Here is a 20,043-nt window from a genome sequence, read left to right as displayed (position 1 = left end):
TAGACCAGGGATCCTCAAACTTCGGCCCTCCAGCTGTTGCGGAACTACACATCCCATGAGTCATTGTAAAACTCTGACATTCACAGATATGACTAGGAATTATGGGAATTATAGTTCCTGAACAACTGAAGGGCCATAGTTTGAAGACCCCCTGCTCTAGAGCATAAATTGGTGGATTTTACAATTTTTTTATGTCACATGGTATTTGCGCAGCGATAATTTTTTGGCCAAAAATACACTTTTTTTTATTTTAATCCAAAAAAATACAATACGTAATCCAATTTTTTTGTAAAATATAAAAGATGATGTTAGGCCATGTGTGCGTACTTTCTATTTGTTTTAATAGGGCCCAGTAGAACCCTCACTCAGCAGGTCCCAAGCTCATTAGTACACCTGTTTAGCAGATCCCCAGCTTATTAGGAATGTAAACATCAAAAGGCACGTGAGGCAGAAAAGGAATGGGCCAGGGGACAGGGGGTCCCCATGGGCCACTCTGATGCCCCTTAAAAGGCTGCACGGCTTCTGCCACAGACATGCCTAAAGGATTCCTGGTGAAGAGAAGTGAAAAGTCCCCACTGCTGATCTACTGAGTGTGGGTTGAAGTCAAGGGCAGAGCACAGGCCTCCCCCCCCCCCCCAGCATGGATGGTGTAAACTGTGTCTGAGCAAAGGCCGCTTTTATGCCCCACTGGGGACTCTCCTCCCCCAGCCAGCCCCAACCAAGCTGTCCCAGCTGCCCCCAACCGTCCCCTACTGGCCAGATCGGGAACCCGGATTCAGCCAGTGAGTAGAGAGTACCTGGAGTGGAGCTTCAGCCTGGAATAGGGGGTCAGGAGGAGGCTTGGAAGAGGAAAAGTGGGAGGGGAACCAAGGACCATGGGCCTCTGGTTTGCACTTGCCCCCTAGGCCAAAGGTTGCCAGCCAGCCCCTGGTGACCGATACCGATCTTTTGCTTTGTGAAATCGCCGATCCCGAGTCCGATCCGGAAGTACTGTTTTGTGAGCTTATAACAAAATAATACTTCCGGATCGGTATCGGCAGATACCTTATAACATTGTGCATTCAAAATCTAAAATGTCATGGGTTTAGTCTTTAAGAGGTTAAACTTCCCTCCTCCGGCAAACAGAACGAAAAGATACATTGTAATCATTGTGTTTACTTAACTGGGAGAGTTGAAAGGCATTTGCAGGAGGCTCTTTTTTTTTTTTTCTTTGACAGCTGTTCTCTGCTCCCTCACAAGCTATAAAGAGCAAAACCGGATCGGCCCGTGGATCTGTTAATTTTACCGATCCCCCGATCCAGCTATTTTGCCCGTATCGGGGCCGATATCCGATCCGAATATCGGATCGGTGCATCCCTAGTGACAGGTACTGTTTATGGAGAGATGTGTGATCTAAAAGGCCCCAAATCCCTCCTCTGCCCTTAAAAGCATTCAATCACACCAAGATCAGTGTTTTTAATGCTTTTAATTTTATTTAAATAGCGCAGTTGACATCCGGGTAAACCGGAAGTGATGTCAGGTCATCGCTTCCGGGTTACCATAGCGGAGAGCCGATGGTTCTATAACCACTGAGAGACCGGCAACGTGCTGGTAGGTCACTGGTCCAGAAGTGGCTAATTTTTATCCTTTTGTTTTTTTTTTCCAAGAGACTTCTTGTCTACATTTTTGAAGACCTAATATTGCTTGGCTCACCTCTTCAGATGTCATCTCCATCTTTCACCAACTTGTCTTAAGTTTCTTCGAGATTTTCTACTTATCTTTGAAGATTAAATCTCACTCCAAAGCTGATTTTCGATATAGTTCTCCTGTGTTCTATTATCATTTTTGCTAAAGCTCCATATTGATAACTTTTTGAGAGGTTTGTTTGACTCCCCCTTCTCACATCTCCAGCTAAACTCTTTAATGTCCTCCGTCCTTTCGTCAGTTTTCTATTTCTCATGATCCACCATTTCATCACGATATCGGGTTTCATGGATGTTTAGCTTGCACGGTTGCTGATTTTGTCTTCTCTGCCCGCTCTAATGCCTCTTGTTTTGTCCTCCACAGAGGTAAAGGACACACAGATACTAGCTGTCGAGGTTTCGGGGAGTGAACATAGTGATAGACACCCGAGCGACTCTGAAGAAGACCTCAAAGAACCTTTGGTGAGTATCTAAGAGTGAAGATAGAAGACTAACACCAATCTCTTTAAGATCTTTTTGTTGGTATCAACTGTTAGGGCTCATTTACACTTGCTTTAACTTTTACAGACATTAAAGTGCCTATCGCTTCAACGTGCTTTTTTTAAGCTTCTGTGATGCTTCGGTGATGCTTTTTTGAAGAATTAATGAAGCTTGGCAAATGCCCCGTGTGTGCTGACTTTCTGTTTGTTTTTATAGGGCCCAGTAGAATCCCTACTCAGCAGATCCCCAGCTCAGTGGTACCTCCACTCAGCAGATCCCCAGCTCATTAGTACCCCCACTCAGCAGATCCCCAGCTCATTAGTACCCCCACTCAGCAGATCCTCAGCTCATTAGTATCCTCACTCAGCAGATCCCGAGCTCATTAGTACCCCTGTTCTGCAGATCCCTGGCTTATTAATACCCTCATTCGCTGACCTCTGCTCAGTCATACACACAGCTCTGCCGATGCCCCACTCAGTAGTCCCCACAGCTCTGCTGATCCCCCACTTAATAGTACCTCTAAGCTCTGCTTATCCCCCCCACTCAGTAGTAACCCCCTGCTCTGCTGATCATCTGGTTTGCTGATCCCCCTCTCTCTGTGGTCTCCGCTCACCTCCCATTATATTTCTCCAATGCTGCTCACCAGGTGTGACCAGTGCTGTATCTTTGCCTAGGCCAACAAGGCCCAGGCCTAGGGCGCACTTTGCAGGGGGGCAGCAAAAAGCTGCTCCCTGCACTAAAAAAAAACAGCCTCCTACCGACTCCTGCAAGAAAAAGGGTCCTCGCCAGCTTGCGCTAAACTTTTAGTATAGTGACAGTCTTATTGGTTGAATTGGGCCGGAGGCAAGGTCCAGGAGGCAAATCAGTCTGGCAACCCCATAAAGCAGTCACACTGCTACCTGCCAGTATGATCATTAGTGAGCACATTCGGACAGACCGCAGGCTGCCGACCACACCTAATACAACTGGTCGCAATGCTAAAAAGTGTGGCACTGCAGCCTAATGCTGGCTGCACAGATAAGGCAGCACTGATATGCTGCACTAATCGGCACTAATGAGGCTGCACTGATAGGCACAAGGCGGCACTGATAAGCTTCACTAATGGGGCTGCACTAATATGATGCCCTGATGGGCACTGATATGTTGCACTGATGGGCATGAATAGGCTGCACTGATGGCCACTGAGAAGGCTGCACTGATGGCTACTGATAAGGCTGTGCTGATGGCCACTGATGAGGCAGCACTGATAAGCTGCACTGATGGCCACAGATGGAGCTGTACTGATTGCCACTTATGAGGCCGCACTGATATGCTACACTGATGAGACTGCACTGATGTGCAGTAATGAGGCTGCACTGATGGGCACTGATGAGGCTGAACTTATGTAAACTGATGAGGCTGCACCGATGGGCACTGATAGACTGTGCTTGTGGTCTTGGGTTTACAGATGACGGGGCGGATCATAAACAGGAAGGGGTGTGGTCTTTACAGGAAGGGGTGGGTCATATTTAAATTAGGGGGTGCCCAAGTTTAGATAGGCCTAGGGCAGCACAAAACCTAAATACACCACTGGGTGTGACATTGCTAGTTTCTCCTGCCTTGGTCCCCAGGTTCTGCTGTTCTTCTGCTGCTCAGTCCTCTCTCTCTGGTCCCCGCTCACCTTCTGCTACTAGTTGCTCTGCCGCGGTCCGAACCCCACTCACCTTCCTGCCACTCCACACTGCACACCAGATGTGATATCTGCACCAGACACTCCCAGAATTTATACACATGAACTGCAAGTGACTGCTGATGATGTTTTGTTGGTTTCCCAGTGCATCCTGGGATATCTCATACCTGCAATACCTCCAAAACAAAGTGAAGCTAAAGCTGAATAACGTCCACCTTAAAGCTGCACGTGCTGTTAGCGAGCGTTGTCATAGACTTTTGTGGAGGCTTTGAAACCAAGAGAGTGACATGGTGGATAATTTTCGAAGCAAAAGCCTGAACAGGACTGTAAGGAAACCATTTTATTTAGTGACAGGTGCTTTGATTGGCATTCAGAGTGCTTCAAAAAAGTGTTTCCAATGCCACATTTTGAAGCAAGTGTAAACGAGCCCCTAAAGTGTAAAGTGTAGATTTCTTTAGTAGACCAATAGGAGACCAATCTCTTTTGCCCATCAAGGTTGTCACTATCTACTTCTTGAGAAATATAGAACAATGGGTACTTGTGTGCACATTGATCATTGGTGATATTTTCATATTTAATGAGATGTTACCAAAGGCACAAAGGTTACCAGAGAGGATTTCAACAAAACTAAAACTGGGAAAGAATTTGGATAGCCAATCATCACTCAACTTCCATTGGTCTTCCTTCTAAATGTAGGACTTCATGATTGCATAGGGACATTTGTTTCCAAGCACATGGTCGTTATTAGGTTTACGGCAAGTTTCATAAAAAGCCAAAAAGCCTGATGCCAAGTTCTTGATAAAACCTAATTAACCAAATTATTATAATTTTTTTTGTTAGCACACCGATACAGAATCTCAAAGAACGTCCCAGACGGAACACAGCGACATCCCCGACGACTCTCAGGTACATACCATTCATATACCAAAGTTTATGTAACTATTTCCAGGGTTATGTATTTTATATCAACAGTCTAATGTTGGAGGTTTTAAAGCTAATCATAGATGTTAGAGCAGCGGTCTCCAAACTGCGGCCCCGGGGCCGTTTGCTTGCCTTTATCTGGCCCTTGGGGAACTATTACATTCACTGCAATGGGGCATAATTCTTGTCGCTGGCACCAACAATGGGGCACCATTCCTTCCATTGATTTCAACTATAGGCACGCAACTCCTCCTACTGACGCCAACGATGGGGGCGCAACTCCTCCCACTGACACCACTGATGGGGCATTATTCCTCCCACTGACACCAACGATGGGGAATTATTCCTTCCATTGAGATCAACGATGGGGGTGCAACTCCCCCCACTTACACCAATGATAGGGCACTATTCCTCTCACTGACACCAACAATGGGGCACTATTTGTCTCACTGACACCAAAGATGGGGCACTATTCCTCTCACTGACACCAACAATGGGGAACTATTCCTCCAACTGACACCAACAATGGGGCACTATTCCTCTCACTGACACCAATGATGGGGAACTATTCCTCTCACTGACACCAACAATGGGGCATTATTCCTCCCACTGACACCAACAATGGGGCACTATTACTTGCATTGATATCAACGATGGCGGTGCAACTAGTCCCACTGACACCAATGATGGGGCACTATTCTTTCTACTGACACCAACGATGGGACATTTTCTACTCCCACTGGCTAGTCTGGCCCCTGTCTTAAGAACAGTAAGCTGGCCCTTTGTTTGAAAAGTTTGGAGGCCAGATGTGACCGTTTGTTTGCCTTTATCCGGCCCTTAGGATGATTTTCCTTTCAGTGCAATGGGGCATAATTCCTGTTACTGGCACTAACAATGGTGCACTATTCCTCCCACTGACATTAACGATGGGGCACTATTCCTTCCATTGATACCAACAATGGGGGTACAACTCCTCCTACTGACCCCAATTATGGGACACTATTTCTCCCACTGACACCATCAAAAAGGCACTATTTCTCCCACTGACACCAACAATGGGGCACTATTTCTCCCACTAACACCAACTATGGGGCACTATTTCTCCCACTGAAACCAATGATGGGCCACTATTCCTCCCACTGACACCAACGATAGGATACTATTCATCCCACTGACACCAATGATGGGGTATTATTTCTCCCACTGACACCAATGATGGGGCACTATTCCTCCCACTGACACCAATGATGGGGCTCTATTCCTCCGACTGACACCAATGATGGGGCACTATTCCTCCCACTGATACCAATGATGGAGCACTATTCCTCCCACTGACACCAATGATGGAGCACTATTCCTCCCACTGACACCAATGATAGGACACTATTCCTCCCACTGACACCAATGATGGAACATTATTCCTCCCACTGACACCAATGATGGGGCACTATTCCTCCCACTGGCACCAATGATGAGGCACTTTTTCTTCCACTGACATCAACCATGGGACATTTTCTACTCCCACTGGTTCTAGTGTGCACCCCCCCCCCCCAAAGTCTTAAGGACAGTAAACTGGCCCTTTGTTTGAAAAGTATGGAGACCCCTGTGTTAGGGGATGGCCCATCGTACAGCCCTTAGACTGAGTTTCAAGCATAAACGCTTGGGTTACCCAGATGTTTATGTCGATACCGTGGGGGTGGGGGGGAGAAATGTACTAGGAGAGGAATTTTTTGAGAATTTGTGCTGGGGGGTACTTTTTTTTTTTTTTTTTGGAGGGGGGGATTTTTGCTGGGGGGATTTGGGGATGAGGGGGCGGGGATTTGTGCTGAGATGGGGGATTTCAGCAGGTGAGCGGTTTTGTACTGGGAGAAGGAGAATTTATGCTTAGGGGGTAAGCATGCAGATTAGTGCTCAGTGTTTTTGTGGGGAGATTTTTGCTGATCTTGGGGGGAGGGGTGCAGTTTGGCATGTTCGTCCTGGGCTCTAGATAACCTTGTCCCTTGGCCTACAGTAGATGCTATGTGAGGTAGATGTTGCTACTGCCAGTGGAGCCCCAACTTGATAATGTAACTCAACTCTTTGGCTTAACTTTAACCCATCATTTTTATCTTTAGGACCCAACAAATGGCTACTACAAAGTCCGAGCCCAGGATGACTCCCGCCCAACCACAGTTGCCTATCCAGAATTTTCCTCACCTCCTCGGCCTCTATATTCCGCAACCACAAGTCTCAGCCCGCTTTGCCCCACTCCATCTTTACCCGGAGCTCCAAAACTGTATGACTATGCTCACCGATACGCCACCACCCCACGCCAAGGAAGTGAACGGATCCATATACCGCAAGGTCCTTGCAGCATATCTACGGGCCCCAGTAGCCAACCAGCACCTTACGCTAGAGCATTCTGTAGTTATGTCCGTCCAGAACGATTCGAAACCCTGGAATCGGGCCCCACACGGCTCTCCTACGCCTCACTCTCCACGCACTGTGACTACGGCCGACCAGCACAACAGCGCATGCAAACTCACGTGTGACCTCATTTTTATGGTTCCCAAAGTGGTCGAAGAAGAGTCAAGTTTTGTGGACATCTTGACCAGTTATGGCGTCTTTGTCTTCCTGTTGACGTTTTGAGCCGAGGAACGTTTGTTTTGAGGAACACTCATTGGAAACGTAAATGAGGAAAAGAGAACATCTCAAATGGAATTAACACTTTCTATAAGGGGGGAAAGTCATTACAAATTTTTTTTTGTTCCAAAAATAGCAGAATTAGGAATTGAGCGCCGATGGGATTTCCGTTAAACCCACAACAAGCACCGAGATTTCTAGTTAATGCAAAATATAGTATTAAAAACTTTTCTGCGTCACGGAAATCCACTGCGGATCAGCACTAATAACGTCAAAAAAACAAGTGATACTTGGGTATTGCTTGAGTCGAATGCCTTGAAGTTGTTGCAGAGAAACAGTGCCCCACTGTGGCTCTTACATGTACTGCAGATTTTTTTTTTTTTTTTTTCTTTTTGCAAATCTATTTTTTATTACAAAATGCAATGTATATATCTCTTTAAATGTACATATTTATGGTAAGAATATCCTGTACATAGGTCCACATCAAAAAGGCTTTCTTGAACACCGTGTGATTGAGAGGGCGACAAGAATTTTTTCGAAAGAGAAGCTTGGGGACACTTTTAAAAGGGAATATTTTTTATTTCCTCCCTGGTCATCGAAAAAAAAAAAAAATTATGTGGACGGTTTTATTTATTAACCCCTACCATGCCAGGATGGTACGAGGCTGCTTGTAAACTGGACTGAAATGTTTAAAGGAAACCTGAAGCAGGCGTTTAATACATTTAATTTATTCTATGTAGTCTACATGAGACAGATAATCAACCTTCTCCAGATAAGTGCAAATCAGGATCTATCTATCTATCTATCTATCTATCTATCTATCTATCTATCTATCTATCTATCTATCTATCTATCTATCTATCTATCTATCTATCTATCTATCTATCTATCTATCTATCTATCTATCTATCTATCTATCTATCCAGGGCCAGGACAGGGGGTGGGCAGGAGGGGGCAGGCACCCAGGGTGCAGCTGTAGGGGAGGGCACACCTCTGACCACACGCAGGCTCCAGATCAGTTGGTAGCAACCAGGGGGTGCATTTTTATGTCTTCGCTGACTGCTACTGCTGTCGCACCATGCTCCAATGTATGGGCTCTCCACCCCATCTGCCCACAGCTAACTATTTAGCCATCTATTTATCCAATATCTATCTATCCAGGGCCAGGACAAGGGGTGGGCAGGATGGGCACATGCCCAGGGAGCAGCTGTAGGGCAGGGAGCCCCCTGAGTACACACAAGCTACAGATCAGTGGCTAGAAACCAGGGGGCGCAGTTTTATGTCTTCGCTGACCACTACTGCTTTTACACTGTGCTCCAGTGTACCGGCTCTCCACCCCATCTGCCCACAGCTGACACAAAAACAGGCTGCGCATGTGCAACTGCCTTCTAGCCACAAGAAAGAAAGCGATTGGACATGCAGGTGCAGTGCACACTCCATGTCAACCATGAGCGGTTGGTGCAAGGGTGCAAAGAATGGACACAAGGTGGTACACCCATTCTATGGCATGCATTAGGAGATCTGCATCCTTGCCCTTGGTGCTGGACAAACCCATCCCGGTATTGTATCCAGGGCCATCTTTAGTATTGATTGGACCCTTGGCAAATATTTTCTTGGGCCCTACCAAATGCACTTATCAACCATTTGTGGGCAGTGCGGGCTCAAGGGGCTGCTGCTTTGGGCCCTGTGTTAAAGACGGCCCTGACTGTTTCTATCTATACAATGATACAATGTATTTTGTTATTTTCCTCGAGATCTTATTTCATAACTCAATAGGACATCTCCAGGAAATTTCTGACTTCTAAGAATGATAGTTGACCTCTACCCACCAATGATAGTTGACCTGAACCCACCAAAGATAGTTGACCTGAACCCACCAACAATAGTTGACCTCTACCCGTAAAAGAAAGTTGACCTCTACCCGCCAATGACAGTCACCTCTACCCACTAATGATAGTTGACCTCTACCCGCCAATGATAGTTGACCTCTACCCACCAATGATAGTCGACCTGTACCCACCAATAATAATTGACCTCTACCCAACAATGATAGTTGGCCTCAACCCGTCAATGATAGTTGGCCTCAACCCATCAATGATAGTTGGCCTCTACCCGCCAATAATAGTTGACCTCTACCCGCCAATGACAGTTGACTTCTACCCACCAATGATAGTTGACCTCCACCCACCAATGATAGTTGACCTCTACCCACCAATATCAGTTGACCTCTACCCACCAATGATAGTTGACCTCTACCCACCCTAACAAGGCTGCTAATATAGAACTAAGGGCTGAAGGAAGTTGTCCAGCTATTGTCAATACAAATGCCAAATATCTCAGGTTTCGTACAGAGGTGGAACTTTTTCTTGTGATTGTTGATAGTTGTTCTTCCAGACGAGGTGATCTCTGTGTAATGGCCCTTTAAATACAACTTAAAGTAGACCGGTCACCAATGACCACCCTGGAAGCCGCCATTGCATACAGGAAGCCAAGAGTGGCCTGTCATTTTATAAGGATGCATTGATGTCACAGAAGGGGTGGTGCTTAAGGGATTTCAATGCTGATGTTTGAGCTTAAAGTGGATCTGTCGGCCATTATAAAGGTTCAAAAGTAAAATTTCTACATGAAAGCAAACAGCACAAGAAACCTTTAATTATCTTTATTAGCTAGGAGAAGCTCATTGGAGACCCTCTCCAACATTGGTTTGACTTTGTTAATAGGGGGGCCGATTAAGGGGTTAGCCCCACCCACTTGCTATCTCAATGGCCCCTGAAGAAGGATGCTGGAAATTTTTAAAAAGATGTCCAGCCCATAGAAACTAGGTGAAACTATTTCAGAGGGGAACACTGCTCTGGGGAATCTAGCCAATAGGTAATGGCAAATGCCTCTGCTAAATTTAGGAAGTCTGAACCCTTGTAAAATGAAACCAGTTCAGAGGGGCAACCGGTGCAGGGTTTTCAAGCTAGTAAAGCCGATGGAGCCTGTCCTCCTGAACTCAGGGAGTCTGGCCTCTAGTAAAGTGAAACCAGTTCAGAGGGGCACACAGAGACAGATTTTCTAGCTAATAAAGGTAATAGAGCCTGGCCTCCTAACGTGAGGGTGTCCAGCCTCTAGTATATTGAAACCAGTTCAGAGGGGCACACAGAGCCAGGTTTTCTAGCTAATAGAGGTAATGGAGCCTGGCCTCCTAAGATCAGGGTGCCTAGGCTCTAGTACATTGAAACCAGTTCAGAGGGGCCCACAGAGCCAGACTTTCCAGCTAATAAAGTAATGGAGCCTGGCCCACTAACGTCAGGGAATCTGGCCTCTAGTTCAGAGGAGCACACAGAGCCAGATATTCTAGCTAATAAAGTAAGCGAGCCTGGCCTCCTAACGCTAAGGTGCCCAGCCTCTAGTACGTTGAAACCAGTTCAGAGGGGCCCACAGAGCCATACTTTCCAGCTAATAAAGTAATGGAGCCTGGCCTCCTAACGTCAGGGAGTCTGGCCTCTAGTTCTAGTTCAGAGGGGCACACAGAGCCAGATTTTCCAGCTAATAAAAGGTAACGGAGCCTGGCCTCCTAACTCTAGCCTCCAATAACAAAGTGAATCTAGTTCAGAGGGGCACACAGAGTGGGGTCTTCTAACCAATATAGGTGATTGTTAATACCCAGTGGAGTCTGGCCTCTAGTAAAGTAGAACCAGTCCAGAGGGGCACACAGAGCAGATTTAGGTTGCCAATAAAGCTAATGGGAAACACCTAGTGGAGCCTGGCCTCCTGAAGTCAGGGAGTCTGTCCTCTAGTACCAAAGTGAAACCAGTTCAGAGGGGCACACATGGTGGGGTCTTCTAGCCAATATAGGTAATCGTTAATACCCAGTGGAGTCTGGCCTCTAGTAAAGTAGAACCAGTCCAGAGGGGCACACAGAGCAGATTTATCTAACCAATATAGCTAATGGGAAACACCTAGTTGAGACTTACCTCCTGAAGTCAGGGAGTCTAGCCTCTAGTACCAAAGTGAAACCAGTTCAGAGGGGCACACAGGGTGGGGGTCTTCTAGCCAATATAGGTAATCATTAATACCCAGTGGAGTCTGGCCTCTAGTAAAGTAGAACCAGTCCAGAGGGGCACACAAAGCATTTATCTAGCCAGTAAAGCTAATGGGAAACACCTAATGGAGCCTGACCTCCTGAAGTCAGGGAGTCCGGCCTCTAGTACCAAAGTGAAACCAGTTCAGAGGGGCACACAGGGTGGGGTCTTCTAGCCAATATAGGTAATTGTTAATTACCAGTGGAGTCTGGCCTCTAGTAAAGAAAAAACAGTTCAGAGGGGCACACAGAGTGGGGTCTTCTAGCCAATATAGGTAATCATTAATACCCAGTGGAGTCTGGCCTCTAGTAAAGTAGAACCAGTCCAGAGGGGCACACAGAGCACATTTATCTAACCAATATAGCTAATGGGAAACACCTAGTAGAGACTTACCTCCTGAAGTCAGGGAGTCTGGCCTCTAGTACCAAAGTGAAACCAGTTCAGAGGGGCACACAGGGTGGGGGTCTTCTAGCCAATATAGGTAATCATTAATACCCAGTGGAGTCTGGCCTCTAGTAAAGAAAAACCAGTTCAGAGGGGCACACAGAGTGGGGTCTTCTAGCCAATATAGGTAATTGCAAATACTCAGTGGAGCCTGCATCCCTGAAGTCAAAAGTAAGGCCTCTATTAATAAAGTGAAACCAGTTCAGAGGGGCACACAAGCAGGATTTTCTAGCTAATAAAGATATTGGCAGACCTCTTGTGGTGCCTACCCTTAGGCAGAGCATTATAGTGCCGACAGGTTCACCTTAAAGGTCAAATACCACCAAAATTGATGTTGACGTTTTCTGTGGTTGGGGGCAAACGGAATCACTTGCTGCTTTTTTTTTTTTATGTATCTCGGGGATTCCATCGGTGAGATTCTCCCATCTGAATTCTCAGTTGTGCCCAATGTCTATAAAAAATTCTGAATGGTGTCACGGCCCCTCCCACACTTGTATCGAGTGTACTGCAGTGACAATGACTGTGGGACATCAGTTGACATAACTGGTCATGAAGTAGAAATACATTGTTACGTTTCTTCATTACAAATGATACATTTTATTTTATATTATTATTATTTTTCTGCACTTATCTGGAGGATTCAAATCTTCACGACGCTTCCGCTCCGTTCTGTTCTCCTGCCTTAAACGTTTTTTTTTTTTTCTTTTTCTTGTACAAAATGATTTACATGTTGCTACATATCGTCACATTGTTTTCATTATTATTTTACACATGTATGTATGAGAAGGTGCAATTATGCTTGTTTTTATATATGTAAAGCTATAAAAGATATTTATATTTAATAATTAAACCAATCCGAAAAATGAATGCAAATGCTTTCTTTCTTTCTTTCTTTTGTTTTTTAAGCGCAAACTCCTTAAAGGATTAAGCTACTTTTATGGAGGGAAAAAATAGCAAATAAATAAATTAATATAACATAAAAAAAGTCATATTGTAAATAAATATTATTAACCACTTCTATACCGGGTCTCTTCTGGCACCCCTCTCCTACATGTAAAAATCATCATTTTTTTGCTAGAAAATTACTCAGAACCCCCAAATATTATATATGTTTTTTTTTTTTTGTTTTTTTTTAGCAGTGACCCTAGGGAATATAATGGAGGTTGTTGCAACTTTTTATGTTACACCATATTTGCGCAGCAACTTTTCAAATGCCCTATTTTTGAAAAAAAAAAAAAAAAACATTAAAGTTAGCCTAAATTTTTTGGGATAATGTGAAAGATGATGTTATACCGAGGAAATAAATAGCAAACTAACATGTCATGCTCTAAAATTGCGCACACTTGTGGAATGGCACAAAACTTCAGTACTTAAAAATCTCCATTGGTGACAATTTAAGCATTTGTACAGGATACCTGTTTAACCGGTTGCCGACCGCCGCAAGTAAATATACTTCGGCGGTCAGCCCCGGCCAGGCAAAGTGACGTATATATACGTCACTAGCCTGTCACTGGCTTGTGAGCCAATAGCGGGCGAGCGCGCGCCCGCCCTGGCTCGTTCACAGACAAGTCAGTGCGTGTGACCGGCGGACCCGATGTCCGCCGGTCACTTGCGATCGTTCGGCGGGAGGGGAGAAAGGCAGGTGGCTAATGTAAACAGGAGAGGAGAGATTGGCGCAATCAGATGGTCAGAACTGTAAACAGTTTCTATATAGCTAGGTGTGGCAAGGTGGGCTTCAGTGTACAAAGTCCGGTGTGGCTTGCTGAACACTTCGATGGCTGCCTCCAGTAAAGGGTGAAGTAACCCTGTATGACCCAAAACAAGAAGAGAAAAGACCGGGCGCCGATCTAAGTGTAGCAATAAAACATTTAATAGCAATAGCAAGAGTACTACTCACAGGAGTATGTTAAAAACAGGCATCTCAATAGTGGGTGTGCAGAGTTCGTCCGGGGGGTCCTCCACAAGTCCTGTTGGAACTGGTGCTGCGAGGGATATGCAGCGGCTTCCTGGTGCGGGACGCGCTGATCTCTCTGTGTTGATCCGGCAGCGTGGGTCCGTAGGATGGAGGGCCGTGGTGTCACTTCCTGGTCGACTCTGCGTGCTTGAACGGCCATTCAAGCCGTTCAAGCACGCAGAGTCGACCAGGAAGTGACACCACGGCCCTCCATCCTACGGACCCACGCTGCCGGATCAACACAGAGAGATCAGCGCGTCCCGCACCAGGAAGCCGCTGCATATCCCTCGCAGCACCAGTTCCAACAGGACTTGTGGAGGACCCCCCGGACGAACTCTGCACACCCACTATTGAGATGCCTGTTTTTAACATACTCCTGTGAGTAGTACTCTTGCTATTGCTATTAAATGTTTTATTGCTACACTTAGATCGGCGCCCGGTCTTTTCTCTTCTTGTTTTGGCTAATGTAAACAAGCCGCCTGTCATTCTCCTCTGTGTAAAAATGGAGATCAGACGGTTCTACTATGTAGGACCGTTGATCTCTGTTTTTACACTAGTAGCCATGTCCCATCACAGTTAGAAGCACGCCCCTAGGACACACTTAACCCCTCCCTCTCCAATACAGTTAACCCCTTCCCTGCCCGTGTCATTATTACAGTAACAATGCATATGTATAGCACTGATTACTGTAGTAATGTCACTGGTAACCCCAAAAGTGTCAAACATGTCAGTCAAGGGTCCGATCTGTCCGCCCCAATGTCGTAGTCCCGCAAAAAAAAATCGCAGATCGCCGCCATTACTCGTTAAAAAAAAAAAAAACACCAAAAATGACAAAAATCTTTCCCTTTGTTAGTAAACGCGATAACTTTTGCGCAAACCAATCAAAATACGCTTTTTGCAATTTTTTTTACCAAACATAGGTAGCATAAAACAAATTGGCCGAAAATGTTAAAAATTTTTGATTTTTACTTTTTTTTTGTTGGGGGGAATTTCATATAAAAAAATGTGAAAAATATTGTTATTTTTGCAAAATTGACGCTCTTTTTTTGTTTATAGCGCATGATCAAAAAATCGCACAGGTGATCAAATACCACCAAAAGAAAGCTCTGTTTGTGGGAAAAAAAGGACGTCAAATTCGTTTAGGTACAGCATTGCATGACCGCTCAATTGTCCGTTAAATTCATGCAGTAAAAAATCGCAAAAAACCCCCTGGTCAGGAAGGGGGTAAAATCTTCTGGGGCTTAAGTGGTTAAAGTTACAGAGGAGATCTTTGGCTAGAATTATTGCTCCAACTCTAGCGTTCGCAGCGATAACTCACATGTGTGGTTTGAATGCCGTTTAACCACTTTAAGACCGGAAGGGTTTGCCCCCTTAAAGACCAGGCCCTATTTTGCGATTCGGCACTGCGTTACTTTAACTGACAATTGCGCCGTCGTGCGACACATTATCATTATGGGGGATTGTTTGTAGAATTATGGGGAAAATAATTAATTTAATCCATTTTGGAATTTTGGAATAAGGTTGTAACATAACAAAACGTGGAAAAAGTGAAAAGTTTCTGGATGCACTGTAACAAAAGGAAGGAATCTGCTACAAAGTTTGTTACAATCCCTGCAATGTACAGAGATCACCCACAGGGGAGGGGTTTTTTTCTCAAGAAAAGATAAAGTTAAGCCCCGTACACACGAGTGGAAATTCGGCCGGGAATTTTCATCCGACGACCGATCTGCCGATTTTCGGCTTGTTAGTATGGTGCTCTCGACAACCGACTCCGACTTTTCGGCCGAAAAAATCCTGGTGTGCAGGCTATAAAATTTTTGTCCTCCATCAAAACACGTCTCCGCCCACTCCTGTAGTTTCCTGCAGGCAGCCTGTAGTGGGTTGACCCTGACAAGCCCCTCCCACAGCTCTGCTCTCTCTCTCCTTGTGCAGGGGGGCTGGTCTTGTCTCCGCCCCCTCCTGTAGTTTCCAGCAGGCAGCCTATAGTGAGGTGGAACCTGCTGGGCCCCTCCCACAGCTCTGCTCTCTCTCCTTGTGCAGGGTGACTGGTCTTGTCTCCGCCCCCTCCTGTAGCTTCCTGCAGACAGCCTGTAGTGGGTGGAACCTGCTGGGCCCCTCCCAGATCTCTGTTCTCTCTCTCCTTGTGCAGGGGAGCTGGTCTTGTCTCTGCCCCCACTTGTAGTTTGCTGCAGGTAGCCTGTAGTCAGTGGATGGAACCTGACAAGCCCCTCCCACAGCTCTGCTCTCTCTCCTTGTGCAGGGGGGCTGCTTTTGTCTCCACCCTTTCTATAGTTTCCTGCAGGCAGCCTGTAGTGTGTGGAACCTGACAAGCCCCTCCCACTGCTCTGCTCTCCTTGTGCAGGGTGACTGGTCTGGTCTCCGCCCCCTCCTGTATTTTCCTGCAGGCAGCCTATAGTGGGTAGAACCTGACAAGCCCCTCCCAAAGCTTTGCTCTCTCTTCTTGTGCAGGGTGATTGGTTCTTGTTGGGAACGTGTGCGATTTTGCACTCATTCAGCCTAGCTTTAAACTGCTGCAATGCAGGAAACGGCATCCATGCGATCTGCTGCAGATGTTGAAGACACCCCAAAAGAGCTCGTAAAAAGCTGTACAACTGCCAGAATCAAATCGCATTGGTGTGAGCACCCATGCAATGCAATTCAGGTGCGGAAAAAAATAAAGGGGTCCTGCACCATTTTGGTTCAGATCTGATGCTATTTGAGCCATACAAAATATTTGGCTCAAATTGTACTGCAGAGGCATCGCAGGAATCATGTGTGATTCCTGTGCGAATCGCATGCGGTGTCTCACAAGGCACAAGAGTGAACCCAGTCTCCAAGTGTGAATCTATCCCAAGGTAGAGGGGTCAGGTGACCCTGAGAAGCCACACGCAGGAAATTTTGGTAGCAAACCTTGTAATGTTTCTTAAGGTAAGAGAAATAATTGCAGCCTCAGAAAATGGGAGTCTCGGTCTCCAGTCCTAGATCACCTCTGTCATTAGAATGGGCTGTATCAAGAGAGAAAATATATACAGATGTCTTTTTTTTCTCTGGTTTTACATGTAAAATTGCAGAAGAAGTGAATGAAAAAGTCATTGATTACGCCGTGCGGGGGAGGTAATTGTCAGCTGTCGCCGCCGTCAATAGAGGAGCCTGCCTCCGTCCCTGTGTCACGGCTCGCCGCTAATTTGCCGACAGCGGTGATAGGCAGAAAATCGATAGAGGGAAGCAACCGATGGGACATCCTTCCATTCTAATGAGCCGAGCGGCTTGTACAGCCATTCCTGGTGGAGGGACAATGACGAGGGACAATGGAGTGTCACCGGGAGTCAGAGGTCAGTAAAGCCGCACTGAGGCCGGGCTGGATCCGGAGTTCTGTAAAACAAAGAAAAGGAGGGCACACCAACCTTGCGCATTACCCAAGTGGTATCTTTAATAACGTATAACAAGAGAGATATTACAAACACATTTATTATGAAAACATTTCATGGTCCATACAGAGCCTAGAAAAAGTATTCACACCCCTTGAAATTTTCCACATTTTGTCATGTTACATCCAAAAACTTAAATATTTTATTGGGATTTTATGTGATAGACCGACACAAAGTGGCAGATAATTGTGAAGTGGAAGGAAAATGATAAATGGTTTTCAACATTTTTTTGCAAATAAATCTGTGAAAAGTGTGGCTGCATTTGTATTCACCCCCCAGAGTCAATACTTTGTAGAACCGCCTTTCCCTGCAATTACAGCTGCAAGTCTTTTTGGGGATGTCTCCACCAGCTTTGCACATCTAGAGAGGACATTTTTGCCCATTCTTCTTTGCAGAATATCTCAAGCTCTGTCAGATTGGATGGAGAGTGTCTGTGAACAGCAATTTTCAAGTCTTGCCACAGATTCTCAATGTGATTTAGGTCTGGACTGTGACTGGGCCATTCTAACACATGATTATGATCTGATGTAAATCATTCCATTGCACCTCTGGCTGGATGTTTCAGGTCGTTGTCCTGCTGGAAGGTGAACCTCCACCCCAGTCTCAAGTCTTTTGCAGACTCCAACAGGTTTTCCTTTAAGAGTTCCCCTTAAGCCTCATTAAGGATAAGGACAATAGTAGCCGACTTTAAAGAGTACCTGTCACAGCAGGGCTAATGCAAGAATCTGTAGAAATTTGCATGTGTGGCAAGGACTCCTCTGAAAAGTGATCCACATGATATGTCGCCTCCTCGCTGCCTGATTTAACCCAATAATTGCTCTACCACTGTGCCGCAATCTCGTGCATTGCACACAGTTGTGACGAGGTTGCGGCACGGCTCCATAGAACTGCATTAGTCAGGTAGTTACAGGTGGTTAGGGATCAATGATGGTACATGGATTGTATCCAGGACCGATCATCTGTCCCTATTCTCATGTAACTACTTGATGTGTGGATACATGCCTACAGTGGTGGACGGCTGTGGCTTCTGTAAGCCTTTCATTGACTTGTACAGGGTACCTTCCCATAGCTGTCCACCTGGGTTCCTGGCTACAGATATACTTGCCATGGCCAATTGGGCTGTGTGAATGAGGCCTTAGTATCCCAACTTTCTACAGTGATCACCTAGGTCACAGTTAGGCTGATGATATGTTCCAAAGCAACAGAAATTAATCTCTCTTTTAATTGTTTTTTTTTTTTGTGTTCCAAAATAACAGAAATGAATGTCTCTTGTAATTGTATTTTTCTATTGCTTGTACATATTCCTAAGTGAATGAGTTAATATGTAGGCTACCATGGCAGACAGTCTGTCATTGACTTGTACAGGTTTCCTTGCCACAGCTGTCGCCAACACCTGGGCTCTTGGACGCAGCTACGCATAATATACTTGCCGTGCAGTTGACAATTTGTCCGTGTGAATGAGGCCCGTTTCACAAGACACTCCCAGGAAAGAACAGCAACTTGTTCAAATAAAATAGTTCTACAACAATCAAACTTGTTATCATATAAAGAGCCTAACTTTAGCATGTAAGCACTAAATATTGACATTTAATCATTAGAAAAACATTCAATCATTATTTTTCTTTATGACCCACCTAAACCTAGCTGTGTGTGGTTCTCTTGTAAGGAAAACCCTATGTTATGTCCCACTGTTAAATTCATTTTTCTGTGTTGTGTGGAACTGCATGAGGCTAACATTTTTTTGTAGTATGCTGACATCTAGTGGTGATTTAGGGCTACTACAACGTGCTTACTATATGATTTTGGAATCTCCCTCTGTCCTCCCTTCGTTTAGTGCTAGTTAGTTCAGTCCTAGCTAAACCTTTCCTCTTTTTTCCATGTTCCCTTAGTCAGTGTTAGATAAGTTCAGGGTTTCTCAACCAGGGTTCCTCCTGAGGTTGCTAGGGGTTCCTTGAGCAATGGGCAATTTCTGCCTCTCAGTTAAGTTTCCATGACACCATTTTTCCTTTTAGCTATCTGTAAGGGGGTAATTCTTCCCAATGATGACAAGAGTAAGGAGCATTCTTCCCACTGACTGTCACACTAATGTGTCATGAGTTGTAGATTTTTAATTTTTAGCAGGGGTTCCCCGAGACCAGAAATTTTTTTCAAGGGTTCCTCTGTGTTGAAAAGGTTGAGAAAGGCCGGATTAGATCTTCGCGGAGACAGGGCTTAGGAAAGTCATTGTCTTCTTACACTTCAAAAGACTGGAAAACATCTTCTGTATCTGTACAGCAATTATCTGAAGTAAAACTGTGTCAGATTCTACTTCTGTGTCTTCCTGAAGAGTTAAGCTGCCTGTGAATGGTGCCAAGTCAGCAGGTGACCATACTGTGTTGACAGACTGGGTCTAAGATGGTAAGCCAATGCATAAACAAGTACTCTGATGAAGATACCTTATGTAAGGGGTACTCTGATGGGGAAACCCTATGTAAGGGGGTACTCTGATGGGCACACCCTATGTAAGGGGGTATTCTGATGGAGACACCCTATGTAAGGGGTAATCTGATGGGGGGATCAGATCTAAAAGGTACTCTAAAGGGGACACCTTATGTAAGGAAATACACAGATGAGGACACCTGATTTAAGGGGGTAATCTGATATAAAGATCTGATCTAAGGGGTACTCTGATGGGAACACCCTAATGTAAGGGGTCACTCTGATGGATACCTGATGTATAAGGATACCCTGATAGGGACACCCTATGTAAGGGGGTACTCTGATGGGGACACCCTAT

At 45.4% G+C, this 20,043-nt stretch overlaps 1 protein-coding gene and 1 long non-coding RNA gene across 2 annotated transcripts in view; one reads left to right on the top strand and one right to left on the bottom strand.

Moving 5' to 3' along the window:
- The window catches only part of KIRREL2 (kirre like nephrin family adhesion molecule 2), a 55,333-nt gene extending 47,110 nt beyond the window's left edge, over positions 1–8,223 (top strand). Inside the window, exons 12-14 of the mRNA XM_082273904.1 lie at positions 2,047–2,144; positions 4,672–4,737; positions 6,867–8,223. Of these exons, the coding sequence (XP_082130030.1) occupies positions 2,047–2,144; positions 4,672–4,737; positions 6,867–7,283 (581 nt within the window). The 3' untranslated portion in view covers positions 7,284–8,223. The remainder of the gene's footprint in view (positions 1–2,046; positions 2,145–4,671; positions 4,738–6,866) is intronic.
- Positions 8,224–10,501: 2,278 nt separating this feature from the next.
- LOC309568428 lies at positions 10,502–11,896 on the bottom strand. The gene is made up of 3 exons (XR_014226020.1): positions 11,831–11,896; positions 11,539–11,739; positions 10,502–10,558 (listed from the first exon to the last, which is right to left on the bottom strand). It is a non-coding gene; the product is annotated as an uncharacterized lncRNA (long non-coding RNA).
- Positions 11,897–20,043: the final 8,147 nt, after the last annotated feature.

This window comes from Pelophylax lessonae, assembly GCF_965119305.1.
Source record: "Pelophylax lessonae genome assembly, chromosome: 12".
Classification (NCBI taxonomy): domain Eukaryota; kingdom Metazoa; phylum Chordata; class Amphibia; order Anura; family Ranidae; genus Pelophylax; species Pelophylax lessonae.
Note: the sequence above shows the minus strand (reverse complement) of the source record. Positions and strands in the feature narration are given on the sequence as shown.